This window comes from Molothrus aeneus, chromosome 3 (assembly GCF_037042795.1).
Source record: "Molothrus aeneus isolate 106 chromosome 3, BPBGC_Maene_1.0, whole genome shotgun sequence".
Lineage (NCBI taxonomy): Eukaryota > Metazoa > Chordata > Aves > Passeriformes > Icteridae > Molothrus > Molothrus aeneus.
Window position 1 is genome coordinate 46073314 of NC_089648.1, and position 27088 is coordinate 46100401.

Consider the following 27088-nt stretch of genomic DNA (forward strand, 5'->3'; position numbering starts at 1 on the left):
TCGACCTAATAAAAAAGAAACGTCCTCAGGGATATGCACTGTTACTCTTCCTCTTTCCCTACCCATCTTGCACACAGAGAACAGGGAATTTGCTTTACAAGTAACAAAAGTACAATTAAACACTTTTCCTTGATCTTAAACTGCATGTTTTAGCATTCACGTTGTTTTACAGCATTCCTCCATGCAATACTGAAAGTTGAGACTTCAAAGGGGCAAGAGAAGAATGGTCTGCTCACGCTTTCTATTTTCAGAACAGGATGTTGGGTGATAAGAAAAGGCCCCCCTGGCGGAATGTGAATCCACGCGTGCCGCTGGCGCTGGGAGCAGCGTACACATGGGCGGATCGCTCCATCTGCTGGGCACAGCGGCGCTGCTCACACTCTCATCAGACACCGGAGTGTTACACAGGGAGTTACCTCCCAACTCCAAACTCATGTTTTACCTCCACGTGAAATTTAGAATCTGCTTCTTCTGTAGAAAATTTTCATAGTCAGTGATTCCTGTTCCAAGTATTACATAGGGAAAATACAAAGCTCTAGTTCTTGAGGGCAAGGCAAAAGAAAAGAAAGCATGTTTGGAATCTCCAAAGATTTTAAACATTTGAACGTGCTTGAAATTTTAAAAGTGATACCAAAAAATCCCCACAAATACCCTACCCCAAAATCCAACTGAACAAAAAAACCCCACCACAAAACCCCCTCAGTATTTACATTAAAACTAATCCATGCTGATTTTATTCTCTCAACAAGAGTGCTGGTGCTTGTAGGAGAGAGAAGGGTTGGGCACTTCAGCACAGGAGTGAGCTAGTGTATTCCTTTCCCATTTACCAGTCACAACCCTCTCCAGAAAAGACAGCTCACAAGAAGCCAGCAGACTAAGAAGCCTCATATAATTTGTCCTAGTATCTTCTTTCCTTTCATTTTGTGCTAAACAAAGGCAGAATAAAAGATGATCACTATTTATAGACACCGCACAAAAATCACTGCCTCCTTCCACTAGAGTCCTGTGATCGCTTCTTGCTCAAAGGTTTTGCTCTTGGAGGTGGTGCCTGTAAACACATTCACTACAATTTCTCAGAGGGAAAAACCCCTTGCTCCTGAACTTTTCCAAATGCATAGCATCTGAACCATCAGAAGGCACGTCCACATTCAGGGCTGGCCTGGCACAGGAGTGATCTTCAGCACAGCACAAAGACTGCTGAGCTTGATTTCACCCTTCTCTTAACTCCATCAAAAATGCTCTGCTTCTCAGGACCTCAGCTCTGCAATAAAGACAAATGGCAGCATCTCTCTCCTTAATGAGTTTAAAGAGAAGGGGACACTTATGAATAGAAAAGTCAAGACTCTGTCATTAACATTCATGGACATAGAGGATTTAAAAAACAAGAGGGTTTATATTACCTGGGATAATATTACTACTACAGTTTAAGACATTCCCTGTAAATGCAATTCTTATGGGAATCACATTTTCATTGCATTAAAAAAAAAATAATTTACAGTTTACCTAAACAATATATTTTTTTTCAGCTGACAGTGTGAGTTATTTCATTGCACTCAATAAAATTCAGTGTCTGAAAAGCCCAAGTCAGTCTTCTTACTGTAGAGTAAGACCTATACATTCTCCACACTAAATGCACCTTTCAGGAAACAAAGGGGTTTTTTCCTGGTATTGGAAAGAAGTGTTTTTATAGGGCTTCTGGTGCCAAAGAAAATTTATGAACTCCTGAGGTGTGAGGATATGGCTCATTTCTGAGGTGATAAAAAACCATTTTATTGCCTATTGTTTTACACTGGATGCTGTTCACTTTTACCCCATGCCACAGAAACTGACAAGACAGAAGAAAACTCTGTTTTGCTGAATATAGTAGGTATTTTTTTGTCTCTTAAAAGCAGCAAAGATATGAAACCCACATGTGCCCATTTCAAAAGAAACTGAGTAAATATTCTCAGGGTTCTGGCTCCCAGCCAGATTACAGAAGTGAGCTACAGCCAGCAGAAATGAACAGGACTGACCAATCTTTTTTCCCTTTAGCCCCTGAGAATGAAGAAAGATTTTACATGTCAAGTTTTGTTATAACTACTTCAGGCCTTTCAAAGAGTTAAAGGATACTTTCAAGTTTTGCAATAAACATATTCTAACGCTCTGCAATTGGATCCTATCTGCTTCAATGCTGGTGAAAAAAAAGACAAAATTTTGAGCAAATTTTACTGTGTTAGCAAAGAAAGCTACTAAACAAAAATATATTTTTAAAATTTATTCTACCCCTCTATTCATCTATTTATTGATTCCACAATCTGCTGCCCCCATTCCTGCCCTTTTAATCTCTTGTCAAAGCTAGTTTTGGCTGCCAGGACAAGTTTGTAATTTTGGACAAGACAGGCATCAAAAAAGAGAGTCCTTTTGCAATTCTTGACTTGGTATTAACATTAAGATGACATTAACATTAAGGATAGAGTGGAAACACAGAAAAACAGGAAGCCCATAGCTTTAAAGTACCGTACAAGATAAAACCAGATTGGTTCCAATGAAAACTTAGCACCACAAAGAGCTTTCACATTTTGTTACACGTGGTTATAAAACACACAAGTCAAAATATTTGGCATATGGAATAGCTGAATGCAATGTCTTTGTTAATGCAATGAAGAAAGTTATCTTTCTTGTGTCCTCTGACATTAAAATTTTCTGCCATGCTAAACTGCCAATTTTTTTTAACATTTTACCTTTCTTCACATTTCCTTCTGCCAGCTTATATCAGAAAAATCATTAGCATCAAAAAGAAAAGCTCAATTCATACTGCTTTAAGCAGTTACCTGTGTTATCAGGTATACAGACAGTAACTCTCTGATGAAAATGTCACACTATCTTATCATAGAGCCACAGTTTAAATCATCTGCTTCAGAACAACAGCAGAAAAATATTTCTGAAGGTAAAACAACTACAGGCTTTGTTTTCTTCTAAGAGAACGCTGAGCAGGAGTTTCTTGACAAATGTTATCACAGTGCTTCAGATAAGAAATTTTACTACAGGCACAAAAGAAACTGAAAACTTTGAATATGGCCTACACAGTTGAAAGGAATAGAGATGAGAAAAAGTTTCTAGATTTCCTGATTTCTGTATTATCAACCCATACTGAAGGTTTCCAATACTAAGAAGTTTGCTTAGATGGGATCTACAGTGATCTGGTGACAAACCAAACCACCTGTAATGAGCAAGGGGAGTCCCAACTTCAGGAAGAAGGGGTTTAACTCACAACTCCTGCAGATGTATCTTATATGCACTTGTGATTTTATGCATTTGATAACATCAGGCATTTTGCTTCCCATAGCAGGAAGGTACTTTTAATATAGTTTAGATTATGATGTTGGTGGGACAGCAATCACCTGTTTCCCACTGTGATTTCTAATCTATGTAATCCACTAAAGCAACACTGGATTGAAAATGTCTTTCTTCAGCTACTTTTTGCTTCAAGGTAGCTCTACAAATCCTGTTTCTGAATTGTCTCCAATCCAGAACTGCTTGTTGCAGTGGACTCTGGTGCAGATATTCACAGACCTGGAAGTGAATTACCTTTCTGTACACATCCTTCTCTGTGTTTTCCTCATCTTGTTATGTTCAGCTGACAAAAGATAAGTTCTAGAAAAACTTTCCTTCTTTATGCAGAAAGAGGAAAGAAAGACTGCCATAAGAAAATCTCAAGAGGAGCAGCAGGACAGCAGACAATACTGTAAACTATATAGATTTAATCTGCAAGTGTTATTTGCAACAAAAGGTCAGTTTTGGCCCAATTTATCTGCTGCTTTGTAGGACCACCAGACAGCTGGCAGTACAACATGTCTTCTTCCCAGCACTTCATGTTGCAACAGCAGAGGGTGTTGCAGATCAGGTCTAAGATACCCCGAGGATAACAATGTAGGATTTCTTACACACCGCTTGAATATTTTTTATTTTTCTGGCTGATTCTTTTAAGGGTTTTTTTTTTTTTGTAAGTATTAGCACAAACTCAGAAATAACCAGAAAATAATTATGATAGGAAAAAACCCTCAAACATATGCATGAATGAAAAAAGGAGGAGAGAGGAAACTGCTTTCTTACTAATATGCCCAGTCAATAAGTGAATGGGAAAGATAAAATAAAGGTTTAATCCACCTAGGGAATACTGACAGAAAGTGGTGAATCTTTAGATTCATGACCCATTTTTCACATGAAATCCCAGAGGAAATCATTGTCCTGTAATAGGTGATCAAATTTCCTCCTGCTACTGGAAAACACGAAAAGAGGACAAAGATTACCCAGCAGTTAATGATTCTGGCAGATTGCTTATTTCCCACCTGACAATTTCTAGGGCACCCTGATGAAAAACAAAACCCTGTGTGCTGCTTATTAGCTTCCCCCATTGTAAAAGAAATGAAAATATATGGTGCACAGAACAGCTGAAGAAGTCATAAACTCAAAGAAAAGTCTTATGGCAGAGAGAGCATATCCTTCTATTGATCCCCCTGCCTTCCTTTTGTCTAACATCCCCATGAGGAGACCTTCGAAACCAAATTTTGCAAACCTTTAGGATCACTTCCACATACTAAAAACATCATTATTTTTATTTTTTAATTTATAAAACCAAGCGAAATACCTGATCCCAAACTGGGCATTGCTCTTATGTCAGTACAATACTCTCTTTATGTCTGTTATTAAGCAAAACTACTCTATGGCTGGATGTGGCACCATAAAGTTACACGCCCACTTTCCAAAGAGCTGCCTGACTGCCTGCTTGCAAGCAGACAATGACCCACTGCAAGCATGTTCAGAAAAGGAATGCCACACTTTCCCTAGTACCTGTAACACAGCTAAATACAGAATTTTCAATGATGAGTCCTAGAAGAAGGGTGATGGACAGTAATGCATAAATCGTGGTTATGGACACAAACCCATAATTTCTCCACAGTGACTTGACTGACTGCTGCAATAGCTGTTCTCAGTCAGAAGCCAGCCATTAGTTGCATGCATTACAAACTAAATTTAATCTTTGTTCCATGTACTTTAAATATACAGATTGGTACAAAACAGTGTACTTTGTACAAAACATATTAATGGCTGTAGGCACTTCACACTGACAAAAATGCAACCAAGTCACAAAGGAAGAAGGGAAGTTTTACCCCCTGCTTGGTGCACACAGTGTGGATGGGCCAGTCAAATATAAGCAAGAAATCAATTCTGCTGGAATGACATGCACAGCCCTCCAGAAGCATCATATCTATTTTTAGCATAGGACACAAGAGTGCCTTTTAAAGAAGTCAGCAATAAATCAGTGTTGGAGGGATGGACTGATGCAGAGAATCCTTTCAGACTGACCATGGGGTGCAAATTAAGGAGTAGGCTGAGTGCTCTCCATTTTCTCAACTCCAGACTCCTAAATCTTTTTCCTCAGCATGCTTTGTATTGGAAGTGCTGTAAATGCACATTCTTATTTGTATTCTGCCTAAACTCAGCTCAGCTGAAGGTTCATTTCATTTCAACCCCTATCAAGGCTGAGAGAAAATAGATAACCTGGTCCTGGAGAATCTCCAAAGTGTCCAGCTCCCCAAACCATTCCTTGAAGGTTTATTTAAGTACATATTCCTGACACCATTTTGACAATATTTTGACAGTATTATTTGACAACTGAGTATGACACAATTAAAAGAAGAAGGCACTTCAGAGGAAAATGGGAAGCTTTCTGGCAGGTGGAAAGATCACTGAGCATCAAGTGCAGGCAAGGAAAGAAAACCACACAGTAACATTAAAGATAAAAGCAGAATATGTTACCTTCCCCATCATCAAATCTGCTCCCTAAGAGGGAGATGAACTTCTTCATTGACTGAACAAGAAAGAAACACATACCCTTCAGCAGCCACGAAGATTTAGCTGAAATTTCTGTAAGAACAGCTTTTTAATGGAAAAAGTTACCTGGATTTTTGTAGATGCTAAGCACATCCTTGAAATAATGAGGTAAGAATCTTTCTAATAAAAGCAGCACATCCTCCAACTCCTCCAGAATGCCCACAAGCAGAAAATTTTCATTAACGTTCAGCTTTGCTCTTTCAAGGGCCCATTCACCAGGCTCCCTGTATGAAATTGATGGGGGAAGACGGAGGAGGGAAAAAGAAAAGTTTAAATATACATTTATTTCTCAAATTCAAGCCAAGAACACAAGTGAATAAAAAATATTCAGTGCTATACTTAGAACAAAAAAAGACCCCCCACCAAACCCAAGTAGCTTACTGAGCTTTTCCATGCAACATCTATAATTGGATTGGCATGTAAAAACAGGATCATGTCAAAAGGAGGCTAATCATTGTGTGAAAGTACTCCATTCTGAAGGGAACTTCTGCCAAGTTGTTTATAAGCTCAAACTTGTGAACTTTGGTATTTCAACTTGGAATCCATCTGATCAGAGGGATGACTGCCCTTGGTGTTGGAAGGTGCTGAGGAGTGGTGGTGTCCCTGAACTACATCAGGAGAACTGCTGGGACCAACCACTGCCTGCTGTTACTGGCGAATCCTACACAGGACACTACCATTTTCCACCTTGTCCTTCATTTTAACTTCTGCCAAAGTCTCCAGGAGCTTCCCTTTCCCCTGTCATTGCCACCAGTTGCCCTGCAGCTTTGCTACAGGATTCGCATTTTTTTTTTGCTGTGACTGATACAGGTTTTGAAGAACAGTTTGGGGTTCTTCTGTCTTTTCTCCCACCAGGAGAAGCTGGAAGGACTTCACTACATCTTTATGCTTCTCTGTTTCCCAAAAGCACAATGTAGTTAGACAACCATACAAATCCTAAATCCCTTATAATAATTCATATTAGTTATGTTCTGGGAGCAGCAGCCATCATTCATATTGACACAGGATATAATGCCAGTGTCCCAGGCTAAAGAAATCAGCTCCCCACACTGCCTGGGAGTGGCTGTAAATCACACCTCTTCCATGACTTCATTAGGTTATTGTGGATCCTATGCAATAGTGAATTTAACATTTGTCTGAAGCTCTTTCTTTGTCACGTGGAAAAGCTTACTACTTTCCACTCCTACTAGAGCAGACTTGTAGCAGGTTTTTCATGCTCTACCACCTTCTGGGCACTGATCTGCTTTCTGGAAGAGCAAAGTGTCCTAACAAACACTATGAGCTTTCTGTTTGTAGCTCCTTAGGGGACTAAGAAGTAGCTGAAGGAAGTTCAAGGGCATACCAGGAGCCAAATCTACAACAAGGTACAAAACAGTACTTCAATATCCTGCTTGGGAACCTCACAGAGATATTTTGTGAAGGTATTCAGGCATGTGACTGCTGTTAATGGGATTATTCGCGCAGGCAAGTTAAATGTGCAACCATAAGCCTTTGCAAATAAGGCAAAAATATGTTAAAAAATGTGCAATGAGAATGAAGTCAACTTGTTTTGTTTCTTATACATAACTTCAGTTAAGCAAAAAAAAAAAAGGCAAGATTTTACAACATAGATACTTCTTCTGTCTTAATTTCTAAGTAACACATTTTAACTTGTTATTACTGCTACAAGAAGTATTGCTTTTGAAAGAAATTCTGGAAAATGTGCAACTGTTTCATTATGGAGAAGCTTGAATAATACAGAAACAGAATACCTTGAAGTTGAACACACCTAACAAGGAACATTTGTTACTAACAATACTAAAGTGTTTAAAGCCAAGAAAGTATTTAAAATGATTCCTATATTATTGCATAAAAATTTACTATGGTATTAGTAACTCAGCATTATTAGACAGACGTTAAAAATGAGGTAGCTCAATTAAAGCAGTAGAGGGCTGTATTCTACATGGTTTTAAGCATGAATACAGTTCCTCACATGGACACAGAAACCTGTATTTCTCATGCAGACCTGATAGAAGCATCTGAACAAATCAGAAAGACGTATTACAAAATTACAACGCAGATAAAATGAGTAACCCAGAAAAAAATTCCACATAAATACATTCATATTTGATGAATTATTCATGCTATAAATCAAGAAAAAAGGATACTGCTACATTTGCAATGGCCTCCTTACTTCAAAATATATGCATGCAGTTACCACATGCAGTGCTGCATTCCTTGTACTTTCATTTTTCTCTTGTACTTCAAATAATGTCACCTCTTTATTACCCACTTCTGACAAAATGTTGGCAATAGCTATTGCTGAACAAATTGAAACACCTTGCATATATTTACCTGCATCTTGGATGCTGTCCACAGAAATATGGTATGATGTAAAATAACCTGGGATTAGAACATTCAGGGTAGTTTTCAAGGATACATACATTAATGTCCTGTGGGGGAGGAAAAAAAAATACTGTATTTTTCTTTCTCCATTAGCAACTGTTTTCTTTATCTCATACTTTATACAGTCACCTCAGGGTCAAAGAACTGTGCCAAGGGTATAAGAAGTATCTTAAAAATCATCTATTGGTCCATTTATCTACTTCTAAATATCAGCAGGGGAAACAAAAAGTTATTTTGTCCTAGAATGCACAAAGCAATTTTTCTTCCTTGCTGCAAACCCCACAATTATTATACTGAGATTACTGTATGAGTTTAAGTAGGACACATTAATCAACTTCCATTCTAAATAACATTTAAAATATTCAGAAGATTATTTTCAGGCTCTTCTTTCTTCTAAATACACCCTGGAGAAAACCTGAAGTAGCCAGAATAAATAAAATTGAGACAACATTTATTACTTTGCCCCCCCCCCTTTTTTTTTTAATTCTGCTGCATTCAATGACTGGAATGAACAAATGTAAGATGTAATTTGTACATCTCACTCAATATTATAACATACATCACTTTTGGTTACAATTCTGTAAACTTCTCAGATTTTCAGAACTGAACTGTGCAAAGCCTACTGAGAAAATGGGTTATTAGAAAGTATTTATCATTTTCATGAAATATCATTCATCTAATTAGAAGCTATTTATCATTTTTCAAAGACTTGGCATAGCTACTGAACCCTGAGGAACTGCATTCCATTTATAGCTTTACTTCAGCACAATAATAAACATGCGGGATTGAATTCCATTATCTAAATCTAATAGAGCCTTACTCTGTAAGCAGACACACCCTCTGCAGAGACACACAGGGCAAAAAAAATGCGTAAGACAACTAAAGCAAGGATGGAAGGATCTCACCTGTGCAGAATCAATATTCATTGTTATTTAGATAAGGGCTTTCACAATGCCATAGGCAATATACACATCAGTATCAAGCCAACAACTAAACAAAACCATAATTTATCAAGTAAATAAAATGTGATAGAGAACATTCCACAAGACAGATGTGTTTGGCAGCATGGAAAACACGGAGAGCATCCCCTGTTCTCCTCAGAGAAGGGCAGGGTACAGGTCTCCAGACACAGCATCTGCATCTGAGGCCTCATCAGAGAAAAGCTCTTCCCAGAACTTCAGTCCTCTCACCTAACTTCACTGGATCCCCATTTTGGCCTGTAAGGCTTTTAAAGTACATTTCTGATTCCTACTCTGTCTCACAGTCATGTTAATCCAACTTCATAAGCACACCAGAAAACTCTGGGCTAGGAAGTAAATTACATGGTGAGGAACCAATAAAGAAAGCAACATAGAAATTGCCAGCTGGGATACAAACAATCCATTTCCCCTGCTCCCCACAGTATATTCAGGGCATGCCTTAAAAACATACCAGAAGATTTATGGTCAAGACCTGAATTTTGACATTAAAGGCTCTGAGCTGAAGCTAACCAGCCTCCCATGCTCCATGCTATTACTAAGAAATCTTATTGTGGATGTACAGATTGCACAGGCAATGTCTCTCCTGTCATCCCAATAGGGTTTTTTAACATGAATTACAAATTGCACCTCTTTAAAGGCTTATTGTGCTTTTACTATAGACAACACCAGAGATGTTTTCAGTGACATGTATTTTTGGCTTTCATAAGAAACTAAAGACCTGCAAAAAATTAATAAATCTCTTGGATTTAAAAAAACCCTGAAATATTGCCCTGACAATACTTTAAATTATGTCCAAGTTGGCTTGCACTTGGTAGATGGATTAGATGGAAAGTGGGTAGAACACCTACATAAGACTTAAAAATCTCTACCAACACCCAGCTAAGAACATTTTCTCTTTTCTCACGCTCACACAAAGGCAAAAGGACATTAGCTCCCAACAAAGAAACTTACAATTTCTTTACAAGAATAATGAATATGATGAGTCAAGGAATATTCTCTGAGATGAGTATCAATACCCAACACAAAAGTGTAACTGGGACCTTCTTGCAATTGTGAAAACAGTATTTGATTCACACGGCCAGAGAAACATCTATACAATAAAGGATTGTAAATGGAAATTCATGTGGAAAATCCTGCAGCTTTAGCAACAGACAGCCGACACTAACTGAAAAAGAGATTTTTAGTGTCCTTTTTAGGGTAAAATGATATAGGACTACTGAAACAACCAGGCTCTAATCTAATCTCATCTCCCCCATTCCCTGTTGATAATTCAAGGTTTAAGATAAAGGCCAGGTGAGCTTTCATACAAACCTACAATATTTTGCCACACAAGGACATGCACATCACCCTCCTGACATCAGAAGCACCAAGCTTTCTCCACAGCAGAAGCACTGCCCCTTCCAGGCTTTGTTTTCCACCACTGCTATGATCTGTATTCCAGCTGATGGAGTGTCCATCGTGTCCCCTGCTCACTCCCTGACATGTGAAATCAGTTTTCAACCAAAAAGTGTGTGAAAAAAAAGGTCAGCCTGAGGTGAGTTAGTCATTACAAAACTTAAACACACCTACAGGAGATGCTTTTTGGTGCCAGTGGCACACAGGAATTTCTGGGGTTTTTTCGCAGCATGGAAAGCCAAGGTGAAATGACATTATCCTAGGCAGTGTCGCTCTGCTATCCTAGGCAACATTAATTAAGCCACATCTCCAAGTAAGAACATGCTTTCTCAGCAGAACACAGATCTTTCAGGGCAGAAATGTTTCTACATGAGACAAAAATTTGCAAGGTGAGAGATGAGAGCCATGCTCATTTAAATGACTGGAGTAGCCTTGTAAAAAAATTATTTTAACACAGTCAGGAAAGATACAGAAGGAAACACACAGAGCTACTTTGATCACAACCTTTCAAAATAAAGAAAGCAGTATTTTACCTCATTCCTCAGCTCCTGGCTACAATTCATATCACTCACATCCCACGGGGCTTGTGTCTTCTTCAAAGGCCTGGGAATCAGCCCTGCAGCTCCAAGTAACAACAGAAACTATCTTTCTTTTAAATAATACTCTATTTTTCTATTCATGTAACAATTCCATCTGAAAAATTAAACCAGTAATTTCTGCTTCCTTCTTCTGTAAAATTGTCTTTGAAATGAAAATCACAACATGCCTTAATCCTTTAATCTGTCAATGAGTCAGACAACTGATCAGAAATATATCAAAACTGCATTATTAATATGGGTTTTTTTTGAGATTAGTAATAAAGTATTTCATTTGCCAGAGTGAGCTCATACATGCTGTAAGCGGAAGTCAGCACCTGATGAAAAATATTTCACAGAATCATTGAATCTTCAGGTTTGGAAGAAACCTTCAAGGTCATCTAGTTCAACTGTTAACCCAGCACCACCATAATCTATCCTAAGCCATATCCCCAAATGTCACACCCAGATGCTTCTTGAACACTTCTGAAGATGATGACTCTATAATTTCCCTGGGCAAGTTATTCCATTGTCTAACACCTCTTTCAGTAAAGTTTTTTTTTTCTAATATCTAATCCGAGTCTCCCTGATGCAATTTAAGGACATTTCCAACCATCCTTTCATTTCCTCCTCACTAAAACTCCTTTCAGGTAGTTGTAGAGAGTGAAGGGCTATAAAATTGCTTTGGGAATTTTAATTCCATCACAAAAAGAGCAAGCTTTAAGGTGTTCTTTTGCAGAACAATAAGCAATTTACTCAAGTCAATGTCTTATGACAAATACTGTATCATATACAAAAGGATGTGACACAAGATTTGAGAACTTTTTTCCTCCAAATACAAAATCCTACGAGTACTGACAGAAATAACTTGGCTTTTATCCAGTAGAAGAAACACACACACACAAAAAATATCATATTGGGTTTCAAGGTGTAGTAGCCTACACATGGCCTGTAGGTCTCAAAGTATAAATAATTATAAAATTATAACGGAAATATGTAATCAGTTACATAATTCCCTTACTTACATAATTCAACCAGGAAGAGCAGGCCCAGGCTGTTGGAGACTCAGGCTTCTATTGGCTGGCTGACCAGGCAGTAACTGGCTGGTTAGTTACTGGCAGTAACTAACAGTTACTGGCAGTAACTCAGGATTAACCTCATGGGCTCCTAAGATATATAAGGGGGCAAGATCTGAATAATGTGAACTGCTGCTGCATGAACTCAGTGTGTCCTGTCACTGGTCTGTCTCCAAAACTGTGACAAGTGGTGGACCAAGCCATGATCACAACAGCTGCCGCCAATAGAGTGGGGAGACAGACGGGACAATCAGGAGGAGTTGCCTGCAGCCTTTGAGCTGTGAGGAACGGCATATAGAGCCGTGATTGGTCCGGACCCCCCTTTACTTTTTCTTTTAATTTTTCTTTTTGTAACTGGAAGACACCACCAGCATGGGAGCATGGGCTTCAACACCAGAGGACCCCCTCCTGAACGTATAGACACCCACTTTAAAGAAAAGATTTGAAAAATATGAGCAATGGGCCTTATTTGCCCTCATAACGTGGTGTGAGAGCCACAGAGTGGATGTATCAGAAGGGGCTGCACTAGATTTAAAAACTTGGGAGCAGGCTGGACAACATGTCTGTACAGCTGCCTCCACAGGAGATGACTCTGCCATTTATGTTATTAAACCATGGAGACTCATAATGAACATGATAAAAATGTTGCAGAGTGAGCAGGTGGTGAGAACAGCAGAGGGACCGAAAGCAGGGCACTGAAGGAGGCAGCGGGGTGAGCAGATGCTGTGCCAGCTTGTTACCCAACAGGCTTAGGTTCGCCTGCTGTTGATAATATGATACATTTCTTAACAACAGAGGGGGTAACTCCATTTGATATAAAGCAGCTTGTTAAATTAATGTTTTCAACAGTCCAATATTTGGTGTTTGAATCTGCATGGAAAAGCAGTGTGGAAAAACAGCAATTAAAAAATCTAGATTTTCCAAATGAAGATCCACGTTATCACGGCCTCTCAACTCCTGGGGCTGCCACCAGTGAGTGATCCACAACTCCAGGCTAGGCTGCACCCACTGGTGCTAGCACAGGTCAAAGAACTAGGTACACAAGCTTTATTTAAGGTAGCAAATATGGCAAATCTGACTCAAACATATTCAAAGATTAAGTAGGGAGTTAATGAACCATATCTGCAGTTTATTGAGAGATTGCAAGATGCAGTGCAGAAATAAATTGTTAATGTAGAGATCCGAAATCACCAAATTTTGCAATTAACAAAAGATAACGCCAAAGACTGCAGAAAAATCATAGAACTATTACCCAATGAAAATCCATCACTAAATGAACTAATAAATGCCTGTGCTAAAGCAGGTTCTCGTTCCCACAATATGACCTTACTAGGCAACGCAATAGCGGCTGCTGTAAGAGTGTCACCTCAGTATTGTAAATATAAACAGCAAGGCCATCTGAAAACAAATTGCTCCTGTAAACCCATCTTAACAGGGACAAATCCTCTCAAGGACCAGGGAAACCAAAGACTCAGTGTGAGGAGGGGATGCGTGAAGACAAAAACATCTCCTCACCTTCCTGTGGCCTATGTGACGAGCACATAGGAAGGACTCAAGGAGCAGCTGGAATGGATGTATTCACATCTGACACAGTAACCATATGCAACCCAAAGGTACATAAGATTCCTCTTGAAGCTCAAGGACCTATCGGGAAAGGATTAAGTGCACTATTGATTGGAAGGTCTAGTGCTACAATGAAAGGTATCTTTGTGTATCCTGGTTGTTATTGGCTCAAACTTTACTGGACAAATATATCCTATGGTTTCTACCCCCACTCCACCTGTGACTGTCCCTGAGAAAACCAGAATTGCTCAGCTTATCCCATTTAAGTCTTGCGTCCCACATACAGACCCCAAGGTGCAAGGAGACCAGGGCTTCAGATCAACAGGAAAACCCCAGGTATTTTGGGCCCAGATTGTAGGTGAACAGAGGCCCAGCATGGAATGTATCATTACAATGCCAGGTAACATAAAAACAGACAATGGACCTGCAAACACATCACAAAAAATGAAACAATTTTTACAGCTCTAGAGTGTGGTGCACCAAACTGGTATTCCCTGACAAGCAACTGGACAGGCGATTGTAGAAAGGGCACATGGCACTTTAAAACGTATGTTAAAAAAACAGAAAGGGGGAATGTGTGGCAAAACCCCACAAAGCAAAGTGGCCAAGGCTGTTTACACATTAAATCATTTAACAGTATCAGAGCAATCTCAAAATCCAGTAATTTTAAATCATTTCCTATCATTGCAATAGTCTGGTGATGTCCATTCACCCAAACCTAAGTCCCAGTTTTGGAGACAGACCAGTGACAGGACACACTGAGTTCATGCAGCACCAGTCCACTTTATTCTGATCTTGCTCCCTTATATATCTTAGGAGACCATGAGGTTAATCCTCATTGGCTGAGCCAGTTACCGCCTGGTCAGCCAGCCAATGGAAGCCTGAGTCTCCAACGGCCTGCTCTTATTGGTTGAATTATGTAAGTAGGGGAATTATGTAACTGATTACATACTTCCGTTATAATTTTATCATTATTTGTATTTGAGGCCTACACAGCTATTTTTTGATTTTGAGTATCTCAACCAAAAATTACAGAAGCACCACATTCTGCCCAGGATGCATTAGAATTATTGGTAGCCCTGACAACTTAACATAAGAAATAATAACTCAAATACCTACATGCCTTGCAAATAATTTCCATTCCATTTCCATCTGTTCATCTATGGAAAAGCACAAAAATATCCCTTCTCTCAAAATCAAAACAAAAAAAATCCTTTTTCTATGCCCTGCCCCCGTGAGATACCACAACTTCTGTGAAACCAGGAGACCCTGCTTCACAGCCCAGGAACAGTGCATGCTCCTTCAGGCTGAAGGGTGAAGATGTGCAGGTGTGTCAGCAGCAACCTAAATTTCAAGTTTTCATAAAAGGAAATTAAATAAAAATATGTGGAAAACCAGACTGAGCCCAGTCTAGAGTGACCTCTCCTGCTTAACAAGGCTGTTCTTCATACACCACTAGAGTCTGCAGTGCAGTCTAGTCCTCACTGTTGCCAGCCAAGGAAAATTCTTCCGCTCTCCTGAGAGCCACCAAGAATCCTCTCACAGCTTGTTAAGTGCTTTCTCACATAGTTGGTGTTTGTAAAGAGGTCAAACTGACCATTACAACCTGAGGACAATGTCACATCATATGAGCTAACACAACATTCAAAAAAAAAACCCCATCATGATTTCCCACCTTCTCTGGCCCCAGCTGGGGAGCTCTGGGTGGCCTTAGAGTGATTGGAAAGAAAATGTAAACACGGTATCTCAGAAAAGGGCTTGTGAGTACAAGTACGACATGAAAGAAGGAAAAGTACAACTTCCTACTTTGGAAGGCTGCAGAAAGACACTGAAAAGTCAAGGTATAGTTGGCATGAAGGTTTCCAGGTATAAATGTAATATAAGTTACTAAATCTTATTTAGGAGCACAAATTATTTACACATTTTAATGAAACATAAGATAAAATGCATAACATAACATTTTTAAACAAAACATAAGAAACATAAGATAACATTTTTACAGCACTGGCAGCAGATTGCTGTGGGGTGGGTAGGTGCTGGGCATTGCTTCTCAAATCAGCATTGCCAATAGAGACAAAGCCAAATGTTTTCCATCCTGTGCTGATGTGGCACTGAGGCCCCCCAAGGTGGGCTGCCAGGCGGGGGGACTGTGCCAAACTGTGTGGGATGGTTGTCCTCTGGAGATACCAGCAGGCTGGACAAGTTTATTGGGACACCAGTGGCAGGCTGCAGTGACCAGTGGGCATCTTGGGGAGAAGCTCCACAAAATGGCAGAGCAGATCAAGCTAAGCCTAGAATGCAGGGTTTCTGTCCCCAAATGCCCCTGGCACCAGCTGTGATTGCTCCTTCACTTCTATGAGGCTCAACCTGCTCAAAAGGCATCAGAAACCCTTTTCTGTTCCTCCTCCACTGCCTTCTGGTCTTCTATCAGAAGAGTGGGGGCTTGCTCACATTAACGCCACCATAGCACTCCAGCTGCACAGGACAACATAGGTCACTGTGGATGACTTCAGACACTGCAATAATTTCTTTTACAGCCTCCCTTGGGCATCCACCCTCTATAGTCTGGGGTCCTCCATGGACTGCAGGTGGATGTCTGCTTCACCATGGACCTCCATGGGCTGCAGGGGCACATCTGTCTCACCATGGTCCACACCATCTCAGTTCTGCTGCTGTAACACCTCCTCCCCCTCCTTCTGCACCGACCTTGGTGTCTGCAGAGCTGTTCCTCTCATATACTGCCACTCCTCTCTTCTCCAGCTGCAACTGCTCCTGTGCAGTAACTTCTCTTCCTTCTTAAATAGATTATCCCAGGGGTGCTACCACCATCACTGAAGGGCTCACCCTTGGCCAGCAGTGGACCCATCATGGAGCTGGCTGGCATTGGCTCCACTGGACGTGGGGGAAGCTTCTGGCAGCTTCTCACAGAAGCCACTCCTGTAGCCCCTCTGCCCCCCAGTCCCCCACCACTGCTACAAAAAGCCTGCTGTGCAAGCTCAATACATTTTTCTAGAGGATAATTCTGGGGTTTCTTTGAATTGACTTTCCAATTTCTTCTGGCAAAATGCATGTTTTTACTTTCCTTCCCCCACCACCACATAAGTAAATAGGCTGCCAAGTTTAATTCCCACTTTTTTTTGGCTGGGCTAATTTGCCTGGACTCTTCTGCCTGGGCTAATTTGCCTGACTTCTCAGCCAACAATGTATTAAGCTCTTTTTTTTGGCATCTTAACAAGTGAAGTGGCAGCTAACAAAACAGCATCTTCTGCTAACCATCTACATTTTCATTAAGTGCGGACATAAGTTACTCATTCATATACAAATTTTTGCTGGCATTGACATAGCAAAAGTGTTGAACTATGCCCAAAATGCTACTATTTAGATGTGACAAACATGAAACACATTTGTACATCACTGTTTTCTAACCTAAAATGATGTACAACATCAGGAAAATATAGGTGGACATATTTCTCTCTATTCTGTTATCAGAAATCATGGTAGTAATTTGTCAAAGATAAGTTTTACTGTTAAGAATGGAATCACTTCATAGTTGTAAGCAGGCACATTATCATATCTTTCTTTTCCATTGCTTTGGTATTTTTCACCTCGAACCATCTTAGTGTGGGAAATAGATTAAAAAAATAGAAAGAAATTGCCAAAAAAAAAGGATGAGTGGCTGCCAGCTGGAAAGTGTGTAAGCATTAAACAACCATCCTGTTACAGAGGGCACAGATCCAGGGAAGACCAAAAATGAAGATCATTATACTGTAATTAAGAATGAATCCCACTGGCAACTAACAGGAGGGAGACAGTACATCTGCTAATTCTGTTTACTAACACTTCTTCATAAAAGAACCTAGAAAATTTGTCTGCTTGGATAACAAGCTTTAATAAAATCAATTAGGGATGGCATATATTCAATTCTGAAAATGCCAAGCAGGAAATACCCACCACCTCAAGAACTTTTCAGCCCTCCCTAATGGAGGGCATGTGGACTGTAGCAAATTGATGCCTACGAGAAAAGCAGCAAGTCACAGAACAGTTTGGGCTGGAAGGGACCTTGAGATCTCCTAGTTCCAAACCCTTGGCAAAGCAGGGACACCTTCCACTAAGTCCAGGGTATCAACGCCCTACCCAGCCCGGTCTCCTGAATACTTCCAGGGATGGGGCATCCACAACTTCTCTAGCAACTTGTTCCAACAACCATCACAGTAAAGAATTTCTTCCCAATCTCTAAACCGGCCATCTTTCAGTTTAAAGCCATTGCTCCTTGTCCTGTCACTACATTCAGTTTTTAAAAAGTTCCTCTCCAGCTTTCTTTAGACCCCCTTCGGGGGGGGATAACACTGGATCATCACCTCGCTAATACATCACTGTTTTAGTGTTAAAAGCTAAAAGCATTAATGTTCAGCCAAGTAGATTGTAATACTAAGACTCTGTGACCTGTATTAACAGCAAGTCCTGCTCACAACTGAGCAGTAATATGCATGACCAGATTACCCAGAATGAAAAATCATGTAATGAGAAAAACCACACATCACATCACGTTTGGATTGGAAGGGAAGTTAAAGAGCAAATGTCTAGTTCCAACCACCCTGCCATGGGCAGGGACGCCTTCCACTACACCAGGTTCCTCACATACAGAAAAGGGGTCTCTAGAAAGAGCCTAAGTCAGGAAAAACAGTCTTGAACTGAAATGCCAGTCAAAGACACTTTAGAAAAAATGGATAAAATAAACAGAAGATTGGCAGAACCTAGCTAGTATTAGACAACACAGTAATGAAGAACACAATCAGCAAGGGGAAGAACCGGCAGCAGCAGAAAGGCCTTTCTATCTTACAACAGGTCTTTAATCCAGTCACTGAAGACGTAATAAACATCCTTTGTTCCCAGTACAAAAAAAAGGGAAACAAAAAGAAAGGATACGATGAATAAGGACAGAAAGCTAAAGACAGGAATAAAATAGCTGGTTTCCTTAGTGAAATGAGACACTGAGTAAGGTTGCACAGCACCTGTGCTGAGACAATTCTTGAGAATAACAAAGAAGGGTTAACAGTGAAGCAGCAAATTTTTCAGGGAACATTAATGGGAGCAGATAAGAAATCTGACCTCAAGGAGATACAGAAGGACTCCAGAATGCTGCAATACATTCAGCATTAAAAACCACAGATCCTTACAACAGGATACTCTGGATGACAAGGATGTAACTGGATTTAAAAAGAAAAACCCAAATCACCAAAAGAATAACAACAATAATAAAATAGAAACTATATATTTATATTACAGAGGTCTATCAAGGGCTATTAAACACAGATATGGCAGCAATGTCTGCTGGTGAGCTGAAGGATGTCAGAACCAGGGAGGACACTCAAGGGGAAGCACTTTTTACCCTGCCCCCAGTTTGTACTGGCTTCCCCCTCTGGGCTGGATGGTGCTCATGTCTCGAGAAGGGTCTAATGCAGAAAGTTCACAGCCCCACGCATGACACAATATCATCTGCACCAAGCTAGCAAGGAATTCAAATGTTTCAAAATATCGCATTTCCTACAATATAGAAAAGCCCATTTAAATAATGATACATTTCTGTAGTTCACATTTTTCTCCCATTTTCTTTCCTAGGTCAAACGTTCTCATTCTGTTAAAACCTGACTGGATACACAGAAATTATACTCAGCAGATTTTAGCCCAAACCTCAAAAATGCTTATATTAACAGAAACACATTTAAGTTCTATGATTGCCTCAACATCTTGAAGCTAGCATTACATTTGTTTTTAGCAGAGGTCCACAAAAGTAGTTTAAACAATATGAAAGATTAAAAGAGGCTTATTAGAACAAATGTCAGAGTTCTGTATACTAAATATATCACCAAAGAAACCCATGAGCCAAAAGAAAATTAATTTAATATCAATGAGCATTAGATATTATTGCTTTCATACATCCCAACAGGACAGAGGCAAAACAAGAGATCATTCCATTTGCCTTTTTTTTAAATAGGACTTCATGTGACAAGAAGTGGGGAGGAAAATCCTTACTTTCTGCAATATAAATCTTCAAAATAAGAGAGTGAAGAGATAGAGAAGCAAAGATATGCCCCACAAAAAATTATTGCAGGCATCAGGAAAAGAAATCATTTTTTAAAATTATTAAGCTTCCCCTAATCTGCAGATGTAGCAAAATTCTCATTTAAGAAAATAACCACTAATGCATATTTTATTTCAACATATTGCTCAGTTATAGCTTAGACCATCTGCTGCCACAAATTCCAGTGACACAACTCCCTTTTGCTCAAGTTAAAGGGAGAGAAGCTGTATCCAACAGCTCCTGATATGTCCCTGAAATAATCCAGTCACATCAAATACACTGTCTAGCATAAAAGGAAAAGAGACCTGCTGCTGACCTCTGAATTAAAAAAGAGAAAATATGATTCACCATACAGTACATGTTATGAATTTCTCTGGGTTTGACAATTTTTTAAGTCAGATGGTAAATCACAAAAACCACCGTACTGACTTTTAAGAAAAAAAGTTCCTCATTGTACCAAGGTGTAAATGTCTTTTATGTCCCCTTGACCTACCACAGTTGTGTTGGCACTTGAACACGAACCTGTTGAATGGTGAGAAAACAGCTAGAAGTTTGAGCTGTGGGCTAATTTTATCTTCTTATCAGGCTTCTGCCTAGTGCTGACTGACTTGAAGTCTCTCCCTTCATCTCTCAGGGCTGAAATGGAGAAGGAGCTGCAGAGCAGAGAAGAAAATCATACTGCTTCTGCATGTGGCTTCCCTGCTGCTGAAACTGGAGATGGTTTCTGCTCTGCTGACCCTGTCTAATTTCCCTAGTTAAAATCTTCATCTTGCTGAACAGTTCTGATGCTTTTCTGGAAAATTACTAATACTTTGCATTATTCATAGCACTGCCATTCTGAATAGGATACACAAAATGGAACATATTGATTCCACTTTTCAATTTGACAAGACTATCACCATACTGACAAGACCAATATTAAAAACCTCATAAAATTACAAGGTTCAGAGGCATAAGTAATGCACCTATTTGCATTTTTTTTTAATTTTCAGTCATCTGCTGAAGTTCTTTTCTACAACTATGAAAGAAAAAACCATACTCCCCTCCCTACACAGAAACCCAGAATCTCTCAATGCCTTAATCTCAGGTGCTATGGCTTCAAAAAGCTCAGCAAGCAACAAGATTCAAGTATAAAATCATGAAGGTTAATAAATCTGTGAGGAAGAGAAAAAAGTGTCAAATATGCTTCCCCTTGCCCTCCTTTCTTTTTATCAAAGATATAATCTGTTAGGACTACATTCTGAAGGAGTTGTTATTTTTTTTTTCCTTCAGCCACTGATGAACACTTGAGTTTTCTTTTTTCCTTTCAAAGAAAAAAAAATTAATTTTGAAGAAAATAATAAACTCATTTAACAATCCATCTTCACCATGGAAAGTTTCCTATTTGCCACTAGTTAGTGGATTTTTCCCCATGAAAAAGGAAATTACTCCTGACAAGCTCAGTTATGAATAGTGGCTGGCTTTGCTGGGATCAGAGTTCATAGGAAAAAGTTGTGTTCAAGGTAACCTGACTAGCCTGTGTTTCAATAACTCACTGAGCAGTAGCCAGATTTGCTGAAACAATGGCAGTCCGTTTTCCAGAGTCTACAACAACAAACAATCAGCTTAACACCCTTTGTTGGGGTTTTTGGACATTTTGATTTTGATTTTATGTAAAGCAGCTATATTTACAAGGCATAGAGGAGCTTTGAAAATTCTAGCAGACAAGAAAAAAAAAAAAGTCATGTTTCGAATAATAGCCAGAAAAAATGCTTTTACTTCAAAGGAGAATTTCACTACCTTGTTACACAGGGAATGCATTTTCTCAGCTGACACAGCAGGTCTACTGCTTATCCTAAAAGATGGAGTTACCATTTCCATTCAAGACATGCACCCACCATCTCTGATAACTTGCAACCATGTAATATCAGCAAACTGGTCAGGGATATGTATTTTTGAAAAAGGTAATTCAACTTCAAATAGCCATCTCAAGGCAAAAACCAAAACCACATTTGAAACAGATGATGCCTGTTTCTTGGGGTCTTTTTTTTTTTTTTTTACATTTCTTTCTTTAAATAATGTGGAATTACAAGGAAGACAATAAAAAATTATTTCCTGGCAGCAGTACCCTTCTCAACTTTACTAATTATTAACAAAAAATGGGGGAGGAGAGGGAGAGGGAGAGGAGCAATACTTTTTATGTCAGGAAGGAAAATCTGATTTCTGGAATACCTGACACCTGAAGAGCACTGCTGAAGGAAAACACAGCAGCCACTTGCCAGGCAGGGCCAAGCAACAAGAGAGCACATTACAATCCATCTGCCAACACAAACCTATGGCATTTGGTTGTTTTTGGAGAAACACAAACACCCATCTCTCCATCATAGGAGCACACTGAAGCAAACAAAGCAAGAATAGACAGACAGCACCAGATTTTTAGGCAGACTATTCCCCAGTTCAGATCTATTCATTCTGTAATGAGACAGAAACAAAATCTAAATTTGCACCTCTGTCCTTCGCCTTCACTGCTGTATTAGGGGCTCTTGCCCTGCTGGGTGGGCTGGCTGGGAAGAACCTGCCACCTCCCTAGCGGGACAAGCAGCCCAGATGTGTCCCACAGGATATCCAGGCACCCCACGTGGGCTGCACAGACATGAGCCTTGGTGCCAACCAGAAAGGAGCCAGCACACAGTGCTCCAGCAGGCCCTGGGGTCCCTGTGAACTGGGACCAGGATAAGGCACAGGATTTTACTCTGTAGGGTACAATAAACCTTAAAAACTTCAGAAAAACTAGAACAAACGAAGTCTTGAGTATGTCTGGGCACTGATGTCCCTTTTTTCCACAAAATGCCATCTCTGCTTCCATATGATTTCAACATAAACTACTTCAGTCTTAAAAATACAGAATTGACAAGTGTGCCCAGCCATTCTGCAGTCAACAGAAGAGTCCACACCACCACCAAAAATTACACGATAGGAAAATATTTTGTTGTCAACAAACACCTAAGGCTCAGAACAGCTTTGGATGCCTGAATAAAGACATGTCTATCCCTCACCACGTCAGCCACACACCATGGGCAGGCAGTTCTCCCAATTCTACTGCCCTGCACGCTCCTTGCCATGCACCACCTCACAGCTTCAGCTTTGCTTTAGCTAGGAAGTTCTAGAGACCAGGATCTCTGCTTATTTCTCTTTGCTAGCAGCTCTGACAGCCAGAAAACTTAGGTATAAACCACAGAAAGGAAAGAGGAAGGAGAATGACAGACAAGGAATAAAATGGGCTAATAAATTCAGTTTTATTTTCATGGGTTGTCAGTTCCTGCAGGTTTTGACACCTACAGAGCGAAGTGAGTATCTGACTGCCTGAAATTACATTATCATGCCACAGCCTGAACACATTCAATATGCTGGCAGTAAGAGGAGGGCTGTCTCTCTCTCCGTCCTTCCTCTGTCAGGAGGAGTAAAAGGTTCTGCAGTTTCCTTCCCCATCCTACTGCCAATAAAAGAGTTTTCATTTAAGGTGGTTAAAGCATAATGCAAGAAGGAAAAGAAAACAGGCAAGACAAACTCCTAACAAGGAGTTTTTTATAGTATGGAGTATAAAACCTTCCTATTTCAGAGGTTTTATAGTATGGTTTTCTAGGGACAGCCACCATGATTTCATTAGACAAGTCTTCAAAAAAATGTTAATTAAACATAATTTCAAAAAGTCTGACTCCTACTCCTAAACACAGACATATACACACATATGTACATTATTACATCATATTTTTAAGACACACTATTTGCTGCTCAATGCCCCATCTCTATTATTTATGCCATGTACACTCTGTAACTTTAAAAATAATTTTTTAAAAATTTGCACTAACAGAAATTGAAAGCATTATTTTTTCTGGATGATAAAACATTCCTGTTTTAAAAACCATTGTATTCCAACTTAAGACAAAATATCAATCAATAATTAGTTTTACTTGATGACTACTAAATGCTGCTTTCGGGTTCATAATGCCCAAAATGCTAGACTATGCACTGAAGATAACATTCATATCACACACAGATCCTCTTGTTTTCATTCACTTTAAATAGTTACTTGTCAGCTAATTATAATTGTTAAATCATCCCTTACTGGGAATCATGCAAGTGTTATCTGCTTAGATGTGTGTTCCTGTTACGTTCACATTAACAAAGTATGTGAGAATTGAAAATGCAAATACTCAACTTGAGGCTTACAAAAATTATCAAGCACTTGAAATTCACCCATACTGAAACATCAAACCAAAGAGACTTCGCATTTCTGAACAGCATGAAACAAATGTTAGCACTGAAACAGTGTTTATCCATCTATTTTAAGGATTTTGACATCTTCTCTTCTGGTACCTTTACTATTAACAGTGCACAATGTAAAATTGTGGATGCAGTTCATACTTTAAATGCATTTGTATCTTAGCTTTTAACAATAAATTTGAGAATAGTCGTGATAGTGTTAACAATTAATAGCTTCAGCATCAGTTTGGAACTTACAAAAATTAATTTGATTGGAAGAGATGTAAGACAACAAAGTCTTAGCTACTATGGCATATACCCAAGAACACTCAACTATTTTAAAGTCAAGAAACAACATTCAACTGGAGATGTCTATAACTGTAACTACCTTATATAAATCACCTAGTAGCAGAATTCACTTGGAAGCATGTCAGTTTCAAGTTTGCTTTTGAGTTACCCAGAGCAGAAACTAATTTCAGAAAATCACTACTGGCTATAAGGAACATTTACCATACATACAAGGACTTTTTCCTGGGTACCCCTGAGGCTTCAGATTTTTACCGATCAGACATTTTCTGATGAAGAGGTGTTGCTTTGGTAATTAACAGCCTGTGGGGGCTACATAGCTGCACTTTTAAGACTAGAATAGAATAGAATATTTCAGTTGGAAGGGACATACAAGGATCATCTAGTCCAACTGCCTGACCTCTTTAGGGCTGACTGAAAGTTAAAGCTATTGTTAAGGGCGCTGTACAAATCACTCTTAAATGCTGACGTGCCTTGGGCATCGACCACCTCCCTAAGAAGCCTGTTCCAGTGCTTCACCACTCCCTCTGTAAAGAAATGTTTCCTAATGTATTTCCTTTTTGAATACATCAGAACTTATTCACAACAATGACCAGAAAGGACTTCCACAGCTTCAGTACATGTTGTCCAAACCATCGCATTTCCTATTTTTTACTGGATCCTGTAACTACCAATTCCAACTGTAAACTTCTATTAGTCTGACACTGAAACAGCTCAAAAGTAATCATCCTTGAGGCCACTTTTTCATGCCTCCCAAAAATCTGTCTTCTTGTATCCTTTGCCGTGTTTACTTCTTCCTCAAGAGCCTGAACCTATGTCATTCCTCATATGGAAATTATTTAATCATTTCTCCCACCCCTTTGTGTTTTCTGGTTCTTTCAATCCCATTTTGGGAATGGGAGGTGTCCTGGTTTAGGACAAATTTGGGAGGAAATAGCCTAGGAGAGGAAGTCACAAATGTCAAATGAAAGTAGTCAAGCGCAGACATATTGGAGATTTATATACAATGAAGCTCTCTGTATTGCTCTCTATTGCTTTTGGTTTGCCTTTTTTGACTGCTACCTAGAAACAAACATGCTACAGTAGAACCACCCAACACACAGAGAAGATCTCACTCCTAACCCTGCAAAAGGCTTGTGAGAGTCCATCAGTTTCTAAGTGAAATAAGAATTATCCCCCACAAACTGCTTTCCCTCCTTCAATGAAGGCAAGGCTGGCTTTTGTCCCTGGGCTGCACAAGAATGCTCTTTTCTGTTCTTGTTCAATGATCCAAAAATATATCTACTTAAAATATAACACAGACATACCCTCTTCTCTTATACAGTTTACATGGCCTTAAAAAGCTGGCATCAATATATTAGAATCTTTGTTCTCTGGTTGGGATTTTCCACTCTACAAACAGGATCTTCCTATAGAGAAGCTAGAGAAAACTATTTCCCCAAGCTACCACAACACATAAAACCCAAAAAGCAGCACAAGAGAGAAATCAAGAGCTGTCCTGTATTCATGCTCAGAAGGCACAAATAAAAACTTGGCAAAATCACCATAAAAATTAAGATTCATAATTTTAATCTTAATACAGCAAGGTCCTTTCATAAAAGATCTTAAGTTCTTATGTATATAAATGTCTTTAAAAGTGCTACCGAAACACAGTATATGGTAAGACCCTGTAATAACGTTACATTTAAATAAGATTGTGGGTACTTAGTGCTGGGACCTCTACTAGTTGTTTTCTGGTTTTCTGGGCAGTTGCTTAAAATCTGCAACAGCCAGAAATTTTCAGAGCACTACAATGCTGCAAGAAAAAACCCCTCACCTTTTTACATTCTGAAGCAATAGATTGTTGTTATCCTGTATCCTGCCTCCACAAAAAGGAGAATGGCAATACAGAATAGTATCATTAAAATAAAAGCATGGTATTAATCTTACATTTTCTACGAATATAAGTATGTATTGTGAATTACATGGAAGTTTTTAGCGTTGCAATCTTAACCAATGCTATATTGCATATTTACAATATGCAACTGACTCAGACTACTGAATGAAAACAGATTTGGAAGGCCCATTTTTTTTGCTTTTGTATAAATGCATAATGTTGCAATGTTTGGAATGCAAACACCACAGGGGAACATTAAAAAAATATTGGTTTGTAAATTAAAGTCACTGAAAAGTAAATGTCAGCCATGAAAATATTTCTTTTAATATTATAAGTTGTTTAATCAGTCCCTCCTCCAGCTGAGGTCTGAATTATCATTAACTTTGTGGTTCAATAAATTATTAATACAAAATGGGAGAATCTAAGGGGGAAAATGGTGCTTTAGAGCACACACAATAGATGAAGAGCTGCAAAAATGGGCCAGAAATTTTGCTGTGAAGAGGTAATGCAGCAAAAGGGAACAGCTGGAGACTATTAAAAGCACTCATTAGAGGGAAGAAGCAGCAAACTGTTCTAATTGGGTCAGCTGACAGGTGGCTGTGCTTCAGCAGCACTCTCCCAGCAGCGCCGTCCTGGGTGCAGGGATCGGTGCCACTGTGTGATCCCAAACCCAACCTCAGCTGCAAACTGCACTGCAGCACATCCAGTGACCAGCCCCAACCACCCCAGCACCA

General features: G+C 39.4%; 1 protein-coding gene across 1 annotated transcript in view; it reads right to left on the bottom strand.

Moving 5' to 3' along the window:
- UST (uronyl 2-sulfotransferase) overlaps positions 1-27088 on the bottom strand; it is a 155696-nt gene that overhangs the window by 26042 nt on the left and 102566 nt on the right. Inside the window, exons 6-7 of the mRNA XM_066546818.1 lie at positions 8209-8306; positions 5941-6098 (exon numbers count right to left, since the gene is read on the bottom strand). Coding sequence (XP_066402915.1) covers positions 5941-6098; positions 8209-8306 — 256 coding nt within the window. The remainder of the gene's footprint in view (positions 1-5940; positions 6099-8208; positions 8307-27088) is intronic.